At 47.8% G+C, this 19,736-nt stretch overlaps 1 protein-coding gene across 1 annotated transcript; it reads right to left on the reverse strand.

The window, feature by feature from the left end:
- Positions 1–13,642: 13,642 nt before the first annotated feature.
- Positions 13,643–14,605, reverse strand: MC3R (melanocortin 3 receptor). Its single transcript, XM_059039190.2, has one exon. The coding sequence runs from the start codon at positions 14,603–14,605 to the stop codon at positions 13,643–13,645; it is 963 nt and encodes a 320-aa protein (XP_058895173.1).
- Positions 14,606–19,736: the final 5,131 nt, after the last annotated feature.

The following is a 19,736-nucleotide window of genomic DNA, read 5'->3' on the forward strand; positions in this document are numbered from 1 at the left end:
CTAAAATCCCAGGGAGAAGCAGTTGTGTTATCAACTTTTTTTCTTCCAGAAAAGTCTAGAGCTTCTTATGCAATTGGTCCTCTTCCCCAAAACTCTGCATTGCAGAGGTCAGGGCACCTTGCTAGGTCCAAAGAAACCTACACTTCTTTGTTTTCTCCTGAGCCAGTGACACCTCCTTGCCTCCATTGGTACAACTCAGGGGAACTTTAAGGAACAAAGAGTATTTGTAACTTTCTATCTATCTAGAGAACCACTGACAGCTTCTCTTGCTGAAAAGAAATATTCACATATGCTCTGTCTGTGCCTGGGGAATGTACCTGTTTGTACTAATAATTACAATTTCTAAAGCACCTACCTTATGCCAGGCTGTGAAGTCAGGGACCACAGCACACAGTAATGATCACAGCAAGAAAGAGAATTAATATTCACTGACAGCTTACTGTGTGCCAGGTACCATTCCAAGTGCTTTAAATGTACTAATTATTTAATTTAATGCTTATTTCATTCCCTTCACACCCTTGGAAGTAGAAGCTAGTTCCTATCCCCCTTTTACAGATAAGAAAAGGGGAGCACCGAGTAGGTAAGCAGCCATACCAAAGACAGGCAACTAGTGAATGGCCAAGCTCTCGGTGACACAAGTTCTAAGGATTAACTGCTGATTGAAAACTGGTCTAGGAAGTACATACACATCATCCTTTGTAAAGAGCTAGTGTTACAGAATTTGATTATATGGTGGATTTAGATCTTGAGTCTACTGCCCACTGACTGGGAGGCATCCAAACATCACCCAGGATGGATGCAGTAAAGCATCAGTGCTTGTTGGAAACTGACCCTGTGCCCGTCACTGTACTAAACATATTTATACAGATCTGAAACGATGACATCCTTTCCTCCTTTAATTTTATTTAATCTTCAAAACAGCATAGAAATCACCCTCATTTCATCAATGCTGAGAGTGAGGCTTAGCCAGAGTCACGCAGCTGGAAAGTGGCAAAGCCAAGGTGAGCACGCAGATCTGAGCCGGGAGCCTGAGATGTTTCCAGCACATCACGGTAATGCGATTTGTTAAGATGGGGCTGGGAAAAAAAATACCTCAATCATCTCATAATAAAAAATAAGCTGTTGGGCTTCCCTGGTGGCGCAGCGGTCGAGAGTCCGCTTGCCGATGCAGGGGACGCGGGTTCGTGCCCCGGTCCGGGAAGATCCCACGTGCCGCGGATTGGCTGGGCCCGTGAGCCATGGCCGCTGAGCCTGAGCGTCCGGAGCCTGTGCTCCGCAGCGGGAGAGGCCACAACAGTGAGAGGCCCGCGTATCGCAAAAAAAAAAAAAAAAAGCTGTTAAGGATTTGAAAGTTTAAACCATTTTTAAAAGGAAAAGCTAGCATTTGTTTAAAAAAAGAAAATTACCGATCCTCAAAGTCTAAAATGTTTGCCTAATATCCAAGAACAATTTTAATAAGACGGACACACCTCTTTAATGGATAAATCGAAACTTTGGAAAAGAAAAAGACCAAAGTCCGTCTGACTGTACATTTCTGTGACTGGATAATGATTAGATGTTCAGTACACCAAAAAAAAAAAAAAAAAATTAATTAAATTAAATGGGACAAGACGTGATTATTGCTGCCTGGGGAAAAAATTCAGGTAATTATACATTCTCCACCCAAACAAAAGGTCAGGCTGTCCTAACCAGTGAAACTGTCACACAAGCCATTAGCCATTAAGCCAGAGAAGTTCTGCCTTCAGTGTTTCGATCCATTTCAAAAGCCGCTCTGAGTGCCCAGTGCCTTCCTCTGCCGCGTCCTGTCCATGCTGTGCAGGGAACAGACCCTAGGGGGATACAGGCCACCGGAGCAGACGAGTCCTTTATGAGCAGCGATGCTGTGAGACACGTGGTCCCTTTGTCATTTGGAATCTGCACTTCTTCCTCATGTCAGGTGCCCAAGGAGTGGCCCAAAGCAAAACTTTCCAACGGAAAGAGTTCTTGGAGATGGCTATAAGTGGGACTGGTCCGCCCTCCCCGACACCAATGAAAGTGTAGGTACTGGAGTATTTTCCAGGGGTGCTCTGGACTCCTGCTCACCAGGTAGCTGGGTCATTGAGCAGTGCATCTGGGACACCATGCGTAGCATCTCATTTACTTGTCTATACTTTTGCAGGTTTCCCTTTTTATTTATTTTTTAAAAAATTCATTTATTTATTTTTAATTTTGGCTGCATTGGGTCTTCGTTGCTGCGTGCAGGCTTTCTCTAGTTGCAGCGAGTGGGGGCTCCTCTTGTCACTGAGCACAGGCTCTAGGCGCACGGGCTTTTCTTGTGGCACGTGGGCTCAGTAGCTGTGGCTCCTGGGCTGTAGAGCGCAGGCTCCACAGCTGTGGCGCCCGGGCTTAGCTGCTCCGCAGCACGTGGGATCTTCCCGGACTAGGGCTCGAACCCGTGTCCCCTGCGTTGGCAGGCGGATTCTTAACCACTGCGCCACCGGGGAAGTCCTGCAGTTTTCCCTTTTTAAACAACTTCATTTAGATATAACTTACATACCATAAAATTCACCCATGTTAAGTGTACAGTCGCTGATTTTTAGTAATTTTGCTGAGTTGTGCAGTGAGCTGTTTTTACTCCTAACACTTCTGACACCAAATAAGTGGGTTTTCTCCCCACGCCGACCAGTTCTCCCACTCTCCGGACACCAACAGGGTGTCCTACAGTTCGGTTCAGTTGTGACACTAACTCCCTGGAGTCCGTGCAGACCTCACAGACGCCACCAGGGCTCAGTCCCACGAGACCGTCCTCATGTCAGACGTCCAGTCACAAGTCCCAGGTCGTTGGGGCGAGGTATGTGGGAGGGATGCTGAGCTTCCATATGCCTTCTCTGGTAGCATCACCCTCCCAGCACCTTGGTGTGTTCCAGCCGGAAAGCTCCCTGGGCCCTGTCCTTCAGGGCTGTTTCTGGAGGTTCCAGTTAGGTAGTTGTGATTGAGTAAATCACTTGCCATAGGGGATGTAACTCACTCTTTAGTCCCTTTCTTCTCCCTGAAGGTCGGCGGGGGGGGGGGGGGGGGGGGGGGGTGGTTGGCGCCGAAAGTTCCAACCTTCTGGTCCTGTCTTGGTCTCTTTGGCCGCCAGCCCTGAAGCCGTCTAGGGGCCCCCAACGTGACTCATCGATTAACGTACAATGACCACACTTATCAACCCAGAGACTCCAAGGGTTTCAGGAGTCGTGTGCCAAGAACCAGGGACAAAGACCAAACGTTGATTTCTTATTACAGCATATCCAGTAACACCACAGTCCAGTGTTAGGGTACTTCTGTCCCCCCAATCAGATCTCTTGTGCCTGTTGACGGTTAATCCGCATTCCTAGCCCCAGCTCCAGGCAACCACTAATCTACTTTCTGCCTCTATGAATTTGGCTTTTCTAGATATTTTGTATTGATGCAATGATACAAAATCTAGTCTTTTGTGTCTGGCTTCTTTCGCTTAGCATCATATTTTTGAGGTCATCCATGTTATAAACGTAGTTCATCCCTTTTTGTGGCTAATACTTCATTGTATGGATGTGCTACATTTTGTTTATCCCTTTGTCACTGGATGGACACTTGGGCTTTTCCATTTTTGGCTATACCGAATAATGCTGCTAGAACACTTACACGAATAACTCATTTATTTTTTTGAGATTCTTTTTCCCATACCGGTTATTACAGAGTATTGAGTAGGGCTACTTATTTATTTTTAATGATAATCTGTGTACATGAGTTAGGGTGGAAGAGGACAGTTTCCAAATGCAAGTGATATTTGAGGAAATGATCCACTGATTTTTACTTCACACTACTGTTTTAAAAGTTAAGATGCTGTTGACGTATATTTCTGTCTGATTCATAACGCGCACCCACTTGATTTGTTTTGATGAGTACCATGGCCCAGAAAACTCAAAGCTGCCCTCTGGTTGTATTGTGAAACCAAGGACGAGGCTAGGGATAAGAAGCAAACAGTTTAGCAGACTAGCTTACGTAAGCCCTCGAATGTTGGAAACAAAGGCCAAGGAAAGCAAACAGTAGGATGACCCAATTCAAAATGAAGTCTCTCTTCTAGCATGTATATTTGTGTTTTTACATAGGATCTTTTCAGGGTAATTCAGAAGTTTAGAATGAGTGTGCTAAGAGTTACTTAGAAATTACCAGTTATATCTTAAGGGAAGGAGAAGAATCCAGGAAGCAGGAAGGAGTGGATTATACAAATCAAGGTTACAAAATATTTGGAGCAGGGCTGGAGGGTGAGAGGGGAGTGGGTGGTGCACGATTTTGGAAACAGTACCCAAGTGTCTTGTGTGGGGCCTCCTCCCCACCTCTCACCGTCCACAGAGCTGACGCCCCTGCCCCAGCTCCTAGGTGGGAGTTTTATCCAGGACTGTGTGAATGCACTGGCCAAAGTAACTGGCTTAGAGGTGGGCATATGATTTAATTTTGTTGGCCTGAAGTTTTTCTTCTTTTTGGGGGGAGGTGGGAGATTATTGGGACAGAGAAGCTGGTTTTATACTGGAGTTGGAGAGCTGATCGAAGTCTTGTGCTATTGGGTACAGCATGTGAAAAAGAGCTGCCCAAGAAGGAAGCCAAAGGAGGGGAAATTAGTCTCAAGACACAGAGATTTCTGATGGCATCACTTCAGTACCTAGATGTAGCAGGGCCCGAATAAATTCCTCCCTCCTTTTTTTTTTTTTTTTTTTTTTTTTTTTTTTTTTTTTAATAAGCCAGTTTGAGATGGGTTTTTGTTGTCTGCAACTGAAAGAATCTTGACTCTTCTCCAGCTTGGAATAAATCGAGGTCAGAATTTGATTTAAAAACATGAGAGTAACAAGCTGTCTCTTGTTCCTAAGTGAGGTAGACCAGATTCTTACCCGTTCAAGTGTTTCTGGCTGAGCTTTAGAACACAGGAAGCAATTTGTTTGCGTTTTCCTTGGATCATCGCTTCCTTCTCTCTTCCCCTGCTGGGGAAGTGATCTGAGATTGGGAGGGAAGTCCTGAGCAATTTAAAGTCTACTTGGTGCAGTGTTCCTTCCTACTTTCTTGGCCCGCTTCCCTGCTGAGGGAAGCTGGTAAGAACAAGAGCCACTCATATTACACAGATGAGAAAACTGAGGCTCGGAATGGCTGAGCATTTGGGTCAAGGAGACACAGTGAGAAGATCAAACTGCCTGGGGCTGTCTGTCCCTTTCCCTGCAAACTTTCACTTTGAAAGGGGATCCAGACCTTGCTCGTCCAAGGGCACTTTCTTCACCTGCCCGCCAGGCTTCCTGAAGACAGGGCTGTCTTGTTCGCTGTGACATCCCCTGCAGCTGGCACAGTACCTGGTCCACATTAAACACTCAACAGATACTTGTGATGACAGAAGAGAAGACCCAGATGTGGAGAAGAAGGAAAGGTAGACTTGGAAGAGAGCACACATTTTATGTGCTGAGTGGGATATTCGAAGCCTAACATCTTCTGAAAAGAATTAAGCAGTTGTGAAGCTGGTGATTACTAAATTGGCTTGAGACTTTAGGTGAGATAGCAGTTAAAGAAGATGAGTCTTCTTCTGATAAGAAAATGCCTGGGAATGAGGACTGTATACTGAGTAAAGGTCCTTGTACTTTTTTTCTGTGATGCTCACCATTTTCCTGAAGCTAGTGATTCTTTTCATTTCACAGATGGGGAACTCCAGGCTTGGAGGGGTGATCGTCACCCAGCAATGACAGCATTCTGATTCCAACCCGCCTGACCCCAAAACATCATGTGGGAGCTTAAAAAAAAAAAAATTCCCTGTAACTGAGCTGCAATTCCTACCAGTTAAACTCTTTGAAGACTATAACCCGTTATCAGAATTTTTAGTTTCGCAGCTGCCTCCAGATTTGAGGACCGCTGCTCTCAATGCTTCTGGTTCACCTAGAGCCAGCAGTGATGCTTCTAGAAGCCAGCATCACCCTTACTAACCTTTCTCTTTCTGGAGGCTCCATGCCTTGCTTGCTTCTCAGCCCGTTTTTACTCTTTTTGGAATTGTCTGGTGGGACTTTGTACTGATGGAATCATCTCAGTGGTGGGTGATTCAGAGGGTGGGCTGTCTGCAGGGTGGTTCACGTCCAAGCCTGCAGCACCGATAACTCACCTGCTCGCTTCATTTCGTCGTAGACGGTGGCTGCTGTGTGGCGCAGCCGCCTGGGCCGGGAGGGGGCTAATGCAAAATGGTTTCTGAAGATGGAAAACTGAAGATGATTTTACTTAATTGTGACCCCTTTTGATATCCCCAGGCTCTTCCCTTGGCCTTATGTGATGGGATCAGTGCATTTGCTTTGTCAAGAAAAGCCGCCTTAACTATGAGTTTCAGCTGTGGAAGATGGTTTTGTCCTCAGTTTCGAAGTCTCCATTGTGGGCGGCTTCTCAGGCAGCAGCAGCATCAACTTGGCACCTGATAGAAATGCAGAATCCACCCCCCCCCACGCCCCGCTCCCAGTCCTGTGATTCAGAATCTGCATTTCCACAAGATCTCCAGGGGGATTTTGGGTGGCTTCTGTTTAAGAAGCCCCATAGGGTGAGCCCAGAATATAACAAAGTAGCCCACTAATATTCTTTAATGATAATAATAACAGTAGGAATAATGTCAAGGGGCCCCCGGGACCGTGCCAAGGAGTCTTTGATGTATTATTTCATTGAAACTTCTCAACAACACTCGACGGAGGTGCTAACGCTATTCCCATTTTTCCTGGCAAGGAAACAGAAATAAACTGCCGATGCTGGTGAGAAGCAGGGCCCTGGACCGAACTCAGGTCTGGTCTGCTTCTAAAGTTCATGACCACAGGCTCTATGCTACGATGTTCATCTGTGCGAATGAATGAAAGATGAGGTCTCAAGTTGATTCCTTTTGTTCATTCCCCAGATGTTTTCTGAGTGCCTGCTTTGGGCCAGGCGTGGGGGGTGGACTTGGAGGGGGATGATGGAGCCCACCTCCCCGTGGTGCTCCCAGGCCAGAGGGGTCACGCGGGGAGGGAGGGGAGGTGCAGCAGACGTGAAGAAATATTCACATTCCTACAGGCACCAAGTTCGTGTCCTGGGCTAACCTTGAGGGGGAACTCAGCACTTTGCTGCTCCCCCAAAGGGAAATCCATTGCTCCAAGCGCCGTGACCGCAGGCACGTTAGGTCTTGTCCCCACCAGACTTCTCGACTCCCCTTGTTCCTTCTGCAGACACAGCTCTCTTCCTGCTGGTGCACAGGCGCTGCAGACCCAGCTGCCTACGGAGTCACCATCGCTGGCCAAGGCACGCCTTTCCCTCGGGATGAGGCTGCCCAGAAAGATTGTGTCAGCATCCTCGTATTCTCTGGTTTATCAGACCAGAAGGGCTCCCTACGGATTCATCCAAAGACGGAGGCCGTCACTGAGGAGGGGATGGGTGACTCACCGCACTGGAAACGTCGGTTCTGTTGTCTGGTTTTCTACTTCCTTTTCGTATCTTAATCAGAAACGTTTCCGTTTCTAATGTAACCGTCAGAGTGTAGAGGGTAAGGCAAGTAAAATAGGGTGGCAGATCAGAAATTTCCTTGCATCATCTCTAGTGGTTAGTTTTTGTTTTCGTTTCTAGTTAATTCTTTTCTCACATCTAATCTTAGGGTGTTAAACCCAGCGTGTAAACCAGGTCACGGGAGAGCCCGTCTCCCTGAGCTCTGAGTCCTTCCCTCGTCTTCGTCTCAGCCCCTCTTTTCTCCTCTCCCTCCCACCAGCCTCCCCTCTTGCTCCACCCCCCCACCCCCCAACCCCCACCCCCACCCCACCCCACCCCACCCCACCCCACCCCCTCCCCCGCTGGCCTCTGGGTTTGTCAGGATGCTGTCGCTAGCTCAGTAACAGAGTGTCCAGGCTTAGGACTAGCTTCAGGCGTAGCTGGAGGCAGGCATCACATGAGAACAGCAGGAATCCTGTCTCTTTCATCCGCCTGCTTTTTTGATGCTGGCTTCCTGCTCGATGCTCCTTCCGCAGCCCCAGGCAACTTGGTACCCAGAGGTCCAGGGGAAGGAGGGCCTTTCCTTCTCAATAGTTCAAGTACTGAGAGTCTCCTTGGGCTGCCTTGGGTCGCAGATGTGGTTGCTGTGCCCAAGACGTGGAGGACTCATGGGCCGGGCACCACCCTCGCTCGTGGCTGGTATCGAGGGGGCCCCATGTCACCTGACCCGCAGTCCCGAGGCAGCAGTCACCTGTGACCGCCATGGACCGGGGGAAAGGCTGAGACCCTCCCGTCAAGTCCAGCTGTGCCAGTTGCAGAGATGTGTGACTGAAGCCCACAGGCAGTGACAGTCTTGCTCACGGCCACACCAGCCTTGAGCCACTCCTCGTCCCGGGCTCTCCTCAATTTCAGCTCAGTTTCCTCTGTTGACTCTCCAGTGTTTTCAGCGAGAGGCACACTGTTTCCTCGCCTGATAAACAGCGTCCTTCAAAGCGCCTCCTGTGGCATCCGCCCTAAAGGACCATCTGTGGCATTGCTCTTGTGTCCCCTCTATATGACACCTCTTCACGATCCAGCGCCTGTCACAGCATAAACGGAATAAACGCAGGGAAGGATTTTTTGTTCCTCCTACAGTTAGAAACGAAGAAGGAACCTTTCTTTCTTCTCTGTCTCTCAGGATCCTACGCGTGTTTATTTTTCAGGTCAGACCTGTGCTCTGTGACCTTCGGGGAAATGAGTCAATTACTCACGTATTTCATGGGACATACATTTGTTTGGCTTGAGCAACTCACATCATTAGCTACTTTCCACTACCACTCAACTCCTGGCTCTGGGGGTAGACATGCTTTCTGTGTCGCCTGATGAAAAAATGGCAAAAAGGAGAATTTGTAAGAAGGTTTCTGTATATTTATTATGCTTCCATTAAAAAGTACACAGAGTTCTCTGTTGGGGTTGAGAGCTGCTGAAGCCCGTTCAAGCCTGCAGAGCATTGCTGCGGCCACGCGCTGCATCACGCAGTGGGGCTGTGGGCAATGCGTGGACCGGGGAGCCTGACTGTGGCTCGGTCCCAGGTCTGTTCCTCGAATTCTGAGGAGCCTGGGTCTGCATGATTGACCTCCTCCATGATCCTAAGTTTCCTTTTCTATGGGACGAGACAGTAATGGCGCTTACCTCATAGGATTTTCATGAGAATCCAACGAGTTAGCATATCTAAGTGCTTAGTCCAATGTCTGGCACATAATATCAACAGTACTAGGTACCGCATTTTATTATTATTATCTTTTACTGATTTGGCTCTCAAGTAAGCGTTTTTACGTGACAAAGGTTGAGTTCTTCACTTGAAGGGTTTACTCTTATTCTGTGCTTTGGCATCTGTTTCTTCCCAGTTTCTGGGTTTACGTGGGTTCTTGGATGGCCCAACATCGATTGCAGGTGCTTGACATCCTGACAGGAAATGGTGATGGGAAAGGTTGAAGCCCCGGGGGTACTGGTTTTTGTTACTTGAAAGAAATCAGCGGTGCTTGTCGCTTGTCGGTTTAGGCGGTTCTGCAAGTTTGGTGAGCATGGCAGTTGCGTGTGGACTGTTGAGAATTTCAGGTGCCTGACATTAGCCCTGATCAGCTGGATCACAGGGTTCAGCGAGCAGGCTGGTTTCTCAAACTGCGCATTTGTTACTGATGTTCACCAGATCTGAGGCTCACTGGTGTGTTGTATTCTTTTTGGTTAGACTTGAACTCACCTTTAAGTGTGTTCATGAAGTCACTTATTCGTTCAACATATTTTTCATTGGCCAGTCTTCCATGCCCATGACTGCTTTCTGGTGGGAGAGGTTGATGATAATGAAACAAACAACTTAACAAGAAAATATAAAATAGTAATAAGACCTGTGGTAAAACAATACTTCACGTGAGTGACTGGGGTCTTCTTCTTTAGAAAGAGAGCAGGAAAGGCATCTCTGAGGACTGGGCTGGAGCCCGAAGGATAAGAAGGTTCCAATCATGGGAAGATACGGGGAAAGAGACTTCCGGTAGGGAGAACAGCAGGCACAAAGATCCTGGGGCGGAAATGAGAGCGGTGAGTTTGAGTCCAATGAGGGGGGAGTATGGGTGGGCATTGGGGGTTGGGGACTTACTGGAGGAGATCAGATCGTTAGGGCTTTGGAGGGCAGGGTAAGGAAGTGGAATTTTATTCAAAGCCACTGAAATGTTTTGAGCAGAAGTGTGATGTTATGTGATTTAGATCTTTTTTTTTTTTTGCGGTACGCGGGCCTCTCACTGCTGTGGCCTCTCCCGTTGCGGAGCACAGGCTCCGGACGCGCAGGCTCAGCGGCCACGGCTCACGGGCCCAGCCGCTCCGCGGCACGTGGGATCTTCCCGGACCGGGGCACGAACCCGCGTCCCCCGCATCGGCAGGCGGACTCTCAACCGCTGCGCCACCGGGGAAGCCAAGCCCTGATTTAAATCTTTAAATGACTGCACTGAGTGCTGTGTAGAGAATGGATTTTAGTGGAAGTGAGGGCTGGTAAACGTTTTCAGCCAAGGAGGCTGGAGTGTTGTAGCCCCCAGCCCCACAGGAAAAACATCACAATTAAGCTCAAAAGTTCAACTTAAATAAGGACAACAGGCAGTGATTTCTAGGGGTGCAGGAAGACAACCACTGCAGTGATTCTGCCTTGGCCTTAGGGGGGTGAAAGTGAACATAACTTAACAAATGAATGAAAATCATAATGTGCTTTTATTGCCAAAAATTAAGCATTTTTGAACCTGACCATCCCCCTGCTTAAAATGCACAGTGGGTTCCCACGTGAAGATCTGGGAAAGCGGTCATGGAGGAGACAATGACAGCCTAACGTCCAGGGCTGTTCACCCCAGGAATGGATGCACTGCCAGGGCCACCCACAGACTTTGGAAAAGTATAGCACGTAGAAGAATGAATTGTCTTCTCGGTTTTTATGACAGCTCGATGGACACTGTGTTTTGAACACGTGGACTCGTGGTTGTAGAAATATGCATTAAAGCCTCGCTTCATAGTGATAGACGCCTCTGAGGGGACTGGGCCATGGCTCAACTATGCTGTTTCCAGGAGAAGTGCTAGGGTGTCCGGGTTGTGCTTGGGAGTGGGGGGCAGGCAACCCAAGTTTGAATCTCCACTTCTCCACTCGTAGCTGAGTTTCCGTAGACTCCTGAACCTCCCTTAGTTTCAGATGCCTTCTCTGTAAATAAGGAGGATCCTAGTGTTTGCCTGAAGGGGTTATTGCAGGGGTCAAAGAAGCAAGTGCTTGTAAGGTACTTAGCACGGCTCCTGGCATGGGGTCAGCACTGCACACAGCTGTGTATTTTGGGCTGTGCATTGCGCTCAGTTGAAAGTCCTCTGTGTCCTTTGCTGTTTAGAAGGTGGTCCCCAGACCACCAGCCACATCCCCTGGGAGCCTGTCAGAGTCAGAAATGCAGAATCTTAGGCTCCACTCCTGACCTGCTGAGTTAGCTTTTGCACTTGAACGAGATCCCGGGTGATTCCAACGGGCGTTTCTGTTCGGAAGCACCGCTCTCAGCTGAAATGTACGTAGAAAGGACAGCTGGATCAGTTTTGATTATGGAAAGCTGTCGGCAGCATTGTGTTGGCGCCAAAAGGCATCAGCACCAGGGCACAAAATATACAGTGACCCTAACTTAGCTGGGCATTCTTGGGCGATCCCATAACCCCTCTGGGACTAAGCTTCTTTATCTGTAAAGTGACTCACCTATTTTAGAGGTTTGTTGACAGGATAAATGAAATAATGTGAAAGCTGATATAAAAGAGTGAAAAATACGTTATTTTTATCTTGTTTACGTAGAAAAGGGACATCATAATTCCTATAGCTGTTAAGACAATTTTCAAAGAATTCGATTCCCCATTTTCCACATTAACTTGCCTTGTGGCAGTGGACGAGACCTATTATTTGGTGTCTCGATTATAATAATGGAGTGACAGTGACCCAGGAATTTCAGCCTGGTGTTTTTGTAAACTAAATGGGAGAGATCTGCAGTTTGGCTAAAAGGCATTGCCCTAGAAAACACCGGCAGTGTGGTCACTGAGGATGTTTATGCCATTTACAAAACAGTCACAGAATTGCAGTGTCACGTACAATGGCCACGAGCGGAAGTCACCAGGATGCTTCCAGGTGGTGTGGTTCAATGTGACACACGTTTTCAGCCACAAAAGCCTTTTATTATCTCCAAACACCACAATCAAAGCAAGGAACAAGTAACATTGTTCACATTAGCACAGATCAAGTACAAGAAACCCCAATATATTCCGGCACAAGAAAAATACACAGTCGTATACCAAAGACACAGCATAGTATAAGAATTCATGGCTGGGGGGGAACGTGAGGACAGCCGGAAAACACAGCTTGAGGTCCTCTGTGGTGGAAAGGGGTCTGATGGATGCACGTAGCACACAGCCATGGACAGCGCTTATCAGTGAACCTTGCCCCGTGTCCACAGGAGTGAATCACTTTACTTGATACAGGATAGACCTTGATAACAGGGTCACCCAACTTTAACACCATGTCGCACAAAAGGAGCAGTGAACCAGAAACCATTCTCCTTAACAGATCACATCACATAGATAAAATGTGATAGAGGCACAGTTCTTAAGAGCAACACAGTTTCCAAGAAAGCCACAGGAAGCTCACAGACTCTAACTCTCCAAAACAACTGTCAAGCAATTTCACAGATATGTTCCGATTTTCCAAAGCACTTTATCTCTCTTTCATTATTTTGAAAACTGCCCTATGTTGAATGTATTAAAAACCCAACAAGAACAACAAGAACAACAAAAATAGAAGTGGGTTACATCCCCCAGCTGTTTGCAGGGGGTGGAGGCTGGTGTGGGGTATGGTCAAGAAGAGGGGCAAACAGCACAGCATTACTTCTTCCACAAAGTTTGTTGTTTTTAGGAAATTGTTTTACCGTAAATAGAGTAGTAGACTAGAAACCCAGTCTCGTATGAACTGAGAGCAAAGCCATCCAAGCAGCTGGCAGCCGGAGGTTGGTAGCCGTAACAGGTTTGCTTGGGAGAGAGTCAAACCACGCTTACCGCGGATCCTTCAGTCTGACCTGAAGCATGAAGGCATGGGTGAGAAGCAGGGTGCAGGCAGGCGTCACAGACCCTGGGTGCGTGAAGATGAATGCAGGAAGCGCCCAGAGCAGCCTCCACGGATTTCCCCCAGTGACTATTTGGGAAATCAGAGTTTGTGACTTAACCCACGTTGGCGTCCTTTCAGAGAGCCTGCTATAGACCATTTTCTCCTTTCAAAAGGCTTTCTGCAAGCTTAACAACAAAAGACACACTGGGACTCCCCTGGTGGTCCACTGGCTAAGACTCCACGCTTCCCGTGCAGGGGGCCCGGGTTCGATCCCTGGTCAGGGAATTCGATCCCACCCACATGCCGCAACGAAGAGTTTGCATGCTGCAACAAAGATCCTGCCTGCCGCAACTGAGACCTGGCGTGGCCAGAAAAACGCCCCCCCCCCAACCCCCCAAACAGCAACAGCAACAACAAAAAGACACAAGCGACCATGACTGCTAACACACTTTTATGTCTTTTAAGTATTTTTTTTTGCCCCTTCTTTTTGAACACTTTGGCTGGATGGAGGGTCAAAAGTGATCAGACCGATAACGCTTCCTGTGGTCCTGCATCCTATCCAACGTTCATGCCGTCGCAGCTGCAGAGCATCTCCTTGAAGGTGTTGCGCAGCTCCGGGCTGCGGAAGGCGTAGATCAGGGGGTCGATGATGGAGTTGCACATGATGAGGACCAGGTAGGTGTTGAAGTGGGCGGTGTAGCAGACGCAGTAGGGGTTGGTGGGGCAGGTTATGATGAGGACGAGGTGGAGAAAGAAGGGGGCCCAGCAGAAGACGAACACCCCCAGCAGGATGGTGATGGTGGCGGCCCCCCTCACGCACGAGTGCTGCGGCGGCGCCGCCCCAACGGCGGGGGGCAGCGCCGCGATGCGCTTGGCGTGCAGCCGCGCGAAGAGGAACATGTGCACGTAGAGGGTGCCCATGAGCAGCAGCATGCCGAGGAACATGGTGACGAGGCACGCGATGACCGTCTTGCTCTCAGAGTGGACGATGAACGCCACGCCGCAGACGCCACAGCACAGCCAGATGGCCGCGATCAGGCCGAGCGCCCTCCTCGCCGTCATGACGCTGTGGTAGCGGAGCGCGTAGAAGATGCTGACGTACCTGTCCACGGCGATGGCCAGGAGGTTGCAGATGGAGGCCACCAGGGAGATGCAGATCATGGAGTCGAAGACGTTGTCCATGTGCCGGAGGAGCTGGTCCTCGAAGGTCAGGTAGTCGCTGTGGACGACGGCGATCATGGCCGTCTCCAGGGCGTTGGACACGCTCACCAGCATGTCGGCCACGGCCAGGCTGCAGAGGAAGAGGTACATGGGAGAGTGCAGGTTGCTGTTCCTGAGCACGGCCAGGATGACCAGGATGTTCTCCAGCAGGCTGATGATGCCCAGAGCCAAGAAGACCTCCGGCTTGATGAAAACCTGCTCGCAGAAGCTCCTGCTGCTCTGGTTGCCGAAGGAAAGGTGCCCGGAGCCATTAGGCAGCGCTGGCTGAGCAGAGAGCAGGCGGCGCGAAGCATTCATTGCCGACAGACGGCTGATCGCAGCCGGGGCTCCAGCAGGGTCCAGAGGCTGCGGCTCCTGCTGCAGATTACGGGAAAGGGAAGAAATCTTCCTCCAGAGCTTTGCTTTGGATGCTTGTCCAGTCTAGACTTAGATTTTGTTCTTCCGCAGCATAAAAGGAGGAAGGGAGAGAGAGAGAGAGGAGAGAGAGAGGGAGAGTCAGCTTGGAGACGTACGGAGAACTTTCCTCTGCTTCTCCAGGACAAACAGTTTTATAGACACTCTGTCTTACCTCCCTCCCTTCTTACCTTCCTTCCTTCTCTCTCCCTCTTAGCCCCTCTCACATCTCCACCTGGGAATAAAAAACCAGCCACTGGCTGCTACAGTTATGGCGGTTTTCATAGCAAGACAGAGGATGTGGTACCTGTTGTTAGGAGTGAGGGGTGAGCACTCAGTTTTTATACATTGGCCGGAGGCAAACAATTCCTACTTAATCTTCAGCGCAGCGAAATGACCACTGAGCACCGGGCGCCTCTCTGACTGACAGCAGTGCGGCTCCAGGGCTTGGAAAGAGATTAAAAAGCCGCCTGGCGCCCTCTGCAGGCCAGGCTGCTCATCTGTTCGCTGGCTTGGCTGAGCAGTGTTTATTTGTCATGGAAATGGCCACAGCCATCCTTTCATCCATTTATTTGTTCATTCATTTTTATTTTTTTTGGGGGGGTGGGGGTTGGGTAGCAAACATTTATTAAGCACCTACCACGTGTCGGGTTTCTGCCCAGTGTGGGAGGTTCAGCGGTGAGCAAGACAGACACGCTGTCCCTGTTTCCCCCAAACTCAGAGTCCGGGGTGGGAGACGAGAAATCAGGCAATGATATTACAGTGTGATGAATGCTTGAATCGGGGAATGCCAGGGGGCTGGGGGAGCCTGGAGGCGGCCCCCTAGCGTGGATGGTCAAAGGAAATTCCTGGAGGAAGGAGTATCTAAGCTTTGACGTCAAGGAATTAGAGGCGATACTCGGTGGTGAGTGGGGACTGGGGTCAAGGAGGTAGAAGAGGATTCTGGGAAAAGGTAATAACATGCCTACAGCCTAGAGGCTACAAGCAGCGGTTCTGCACCCTGGCCGTGGGAATCATCTGTAGAATGTGGGCGCGGGGGTTGCACTTGACCTCCTGAATCAGAATCACCCAGGGCCAGGACCTGGGCAAGTGTGTTTTCAACTTTTGACGGGTGACGGGGGGACATAGCCAAGGTTGAGATCTACGGAAAAGCAAGCTTGATGTTTTTGAAGAGCTTTAAATGGTTTTCTCTGGCCGGGGTGTGGAGCTGGGTGACACAACTTGAGAAATGAGACTGCAATTATTATTATTATTTTTAAGGCGAGAGGTGCCTGGGTCTTGAAGGACAGCCACATGTGGGAGTTTGGACTGTATCCTGAAGGCTGCAGGGGCTGTGGAAGAGATGAGATGGGGTTTGCATTTTAGAAAGAGTCCTCATTGCACAGTGGAGACTGGATTGGGAGGGGATGAGCCCGGAGCCTGGGAGGCCAGGGCTGCAGAGATTCAGGGCGAGCCGATGGTGGCCTGAAGCAAGGAGGTGACCATGGGGCCATGGGAGGAGTGGACAGAGATATTTAGGACGTAGGGGCCTGGAGATTTGAGTGTGATGGTACATGGTATGGTGGGAGAGGGCCAGCCCAGGGAACACCTCCGCTTCCTTCTTAAGTAACAGGGAGGATGGAGATGCCATTTGAGCTGGAGAATGTAAAAGGCAGAATTTAGCAGTTGACTTTAATGCTTAGGTCATGTCAAACGTGATGCTGCACAGGAGGGCGGTGTGAACTCTGGACCCACTGCGTCGCTTTGCTGCCTCACCTGCCACATACCCGCACATCAATTCCAGGTGGATCGATGCTCTAACCATCCAACTCTCATCCAACTATGTATGTGAGTGTGACTGTGACTGTGCGTGTGTATTAGATAGAAGAAATATGCATATGAAATAGAAGGAAATTTAGAATATTTATAACACGTTGGGCTGGAGAGGTCTTCTTAGCAAGATGAGTAACCAGAAATTAAGTGTGGAAAAAAAAATCAACATAAACAAAGTCAGAAGACAAACAGGAAGGAGACACTTGCCATAGGCAAAGATTACTGTCTCTTCTGTACAAAGAATACATTCACATTAGTAAGAAAAAGATGATTTACCTCTTAGAACACAGGGCAAAAGATAGGAATAGGAATTCACTGAAGAGGAAATGCAAGTGGCTAGTAAACCTATGAAAAGATAGTCAGCCTTCTGGGGAGTCGGGGAAATGCGAATCGAAAGGAGACTTCAGATTGACAGGAATGAAAAAGATATCAAATTCAGCGGAGAGTGTCAGAAGAACACTTTCACGCATTCCTAGTGTTTGGGGATAGTCTCATCATTTTCAGTTTCTACTAAAATAAAGAAATACACCGGAATGTGGATCCCAGTCCGTGAACTGAGGGGGCATGAGAAATACTTCTACTTATTTTCAACAAAGTGACTTTATTTCTGATGCTAAAGCCACGCATGTTCCCGGTTGGGGAAAACAGAGTCCTCACCCTTTTGGGGGTTTCTTTCCTCGCCCTCAGGCTCACATCCAGAGGTATGTTTGTACTGTCCTGGTCTGTGGTTTCAGGGACACTCATCTTACCTGTAAAGCTAAGACTACTAGGTCTTTTCCCTGCTCTCTGCTTGGCCTGGGCTGAGCCCTGACCATCTTTCTCTGCTTCTGTCCTCCGATTTTAGCATCCTTGAGAGAGAGCAGATGGGGGCTGGCACTTCAAACCTGCATTCTTAGAGGTACCCTCATTGCTAACGAGTGTTGATTTGTTCTCCTGTAAACGCCTATCTCTGCTTTCCTGAGGGAGCAACACAAATACAGCCTTACTTTGTAGTTGAATCTTCTATAAATGAATTGGCTTCATTAACAACAATTGCGAGACACGAAAGTCTCTGTCAGTGTCTTGATATGTTGTTGGCACATGTGTGGGTGCCTGTTTTGAATCTGTTACAATAAATTGTAACAAGATTCTTATCCTAAGAAATAATCCACTTGGGTGTTCTCTCTATCCAAAAAGCTCTTCCTGAATGTGGTGCCTGACACATTCCTCTTATTCTTCAAGACCCAGCTCAAATGTCAGGTTTTTTTTTGGGGCCACTTTCTTATTTTCCCTTCAACCACCCTGTCCCCTTTGCCCCAGAACCGACAGGGTTGGGCACTCCTTCCTCTCCCTCGTGACATGCAGACTGTTACATGATTATAGGTCACATCCCATCCCACCGACATGGGACGGCACTGGCCAGAGGTCATTCGAGCCAACGCTCTAATGTTGTCATTGATCCTAATTGTTTCTGAGGAGGAGATTCCTCTGATGCCTGCATCTCCATTCACTCCTCGGCCCACTTCTGATTTCAGCCGCCTCTTGCTGGACAGTTCCCTGCAAGGTTGGTTTCAAATCACAAGGTCCGTTGCTCAGGTCCCAGGTCGAAGGGGCTCCACCCACATTCTGCCCCAGGATGTCCCATGACATTGAGCCCTCATCACCCACAGCAGCAACCTTGATAAAGTGTCTTTTATTTTTATTTATTTCTAAATCGAGGTATAGTTGATTTACAATGTTGCGTCAGTTTCTGGTGTACAGCAAGTGATTCAGCTGAACTCAATCCCTGAAACAAGACCATATTTAGTCATCTCTAATTTCTATCAGAATCATATCAGGTGCTCAATAAATGTTTGAAAGGAAGAAGCTCATAGCTTTCTTTTTTCCATTCTAGACCATCTTAATTGTATAAAAAACTGATAGACCCTACTTTTTATGTACTCTCAGGAAGTGACTCCATTTGTCTGTAATTTTATCTATAATCTTCTCTCCTATTAGACCTTATGCCACTTGTGGGTAGGAACTGTCTCACTCCTCTTTATATAATAGCATCTAGCAAAATTGACCACATCAAATATTATCGAAGTAGAGCCACTTTGGAAAACAATTATCAAAAATGTAAAAAGCTGAACATAAATTTACTATATGACTCTCAGTAACTGCTCTCCTAGATACCTACCCAAGAGAAATGAAAACATATGTCCACACAAATTCTTGAATGGGAATGTCCATAGCAACATTTTCACAGTAGTCAGATTGTGGAAACAATGTAATGTCCATCAGCTGGTGAGGATAGACAAGGTGTAGTACATCCAGATGATGGTGCACTGTTCATCAATTAAAAAGGAACGAAATACTGATACGTACACAACAGGAATGAACCTCGAAAACATTACACTAAGTAAAAGAAGTCAGACATAAAAGACGACATTTTGTATGTTTCCATTTATATGAAGTGTCTGTCCAGAAAAGGCAAATCTATAAAGACAGAAAGTAGATAAGTAATTGCCTAGGACTAGGGCTGGCAATGGCGTTTAACTATAAATGGACATAACTGAGGTGACGAAGATGTCGGAAAACTGGATTATGGTTATGGCTGCACAACTCGATACACTTACTAAAAATCATTCACTTGTGCTCTTAAAATGGGTGAATTTTATGGTATATAAGTATACTCTAATAAGTTGTTAAAAATACGATTGCAGTAGTGTTCCCTGTGTTGTAAATGGATTATAGTCACGTAAAGAATTGCTAATGATGTGCTATCATGTTAGTGAATGACATCCTTTCTGAAAGCGTTAAACTTATGAAGATACATTATGTGCAGCCCATTTTCAGCTTCCTGGCTCTTCCTTTGTCGCCTAGAAGTCCTAAGAACCACCCAAAGCTAACGGCTCTTGTGTATCCAGGTTGGCAACTTGGGACCCGTTGCTGAGCATTTTTTCAGTTTTCCTAGGCATCCTTAATTGCTTCCTCAGCCTGGACCGACATTTTGTTCTTATCATCACCAGCTTCAACTTTATTCCCTCTCCTTGAAGCCCCCCTTATAATTTGTACTCTGTTGATTGCTCTTACCACCCACACAAGAAAAGTTTCTATTTTCCTTTATTTTCTTCTTCTGTTCTGGGAGACAGTTTAACTAAAATGTGTTTTTAAATTTTATTCTTTTGTCTTTTTGAGGATGATGCCATCTTGAAACTATCGGAAGAGATGAGTGTGCCATGGTCGTTAGATTCCACATACA

This window comes from Kogia breviceps, chromosome 14 (assembly GCF_026419965.1).
Source record: "Kogia breviceps isolate mKogBre1 chromosome 14, mKogBre1 haplotype 1, whole genome shotgun sequence".
Lineage (NCBI taxonomy): Eukaryota > Metazoa > Chordata > Mammalia > Artiodactyla > Physeteridae > Kogia > Kogia breviceps.

Bases quoted from the DNA above. Each gene is read 5' to 3' on its own strand.
- MC3R (XM_059039190.2), bottom strand. From the start codon at position 14,605: ATGAATGCTTCGCGCCGCCTGCTCTCTGCTCAGCCAGCGCTGCCTAAT.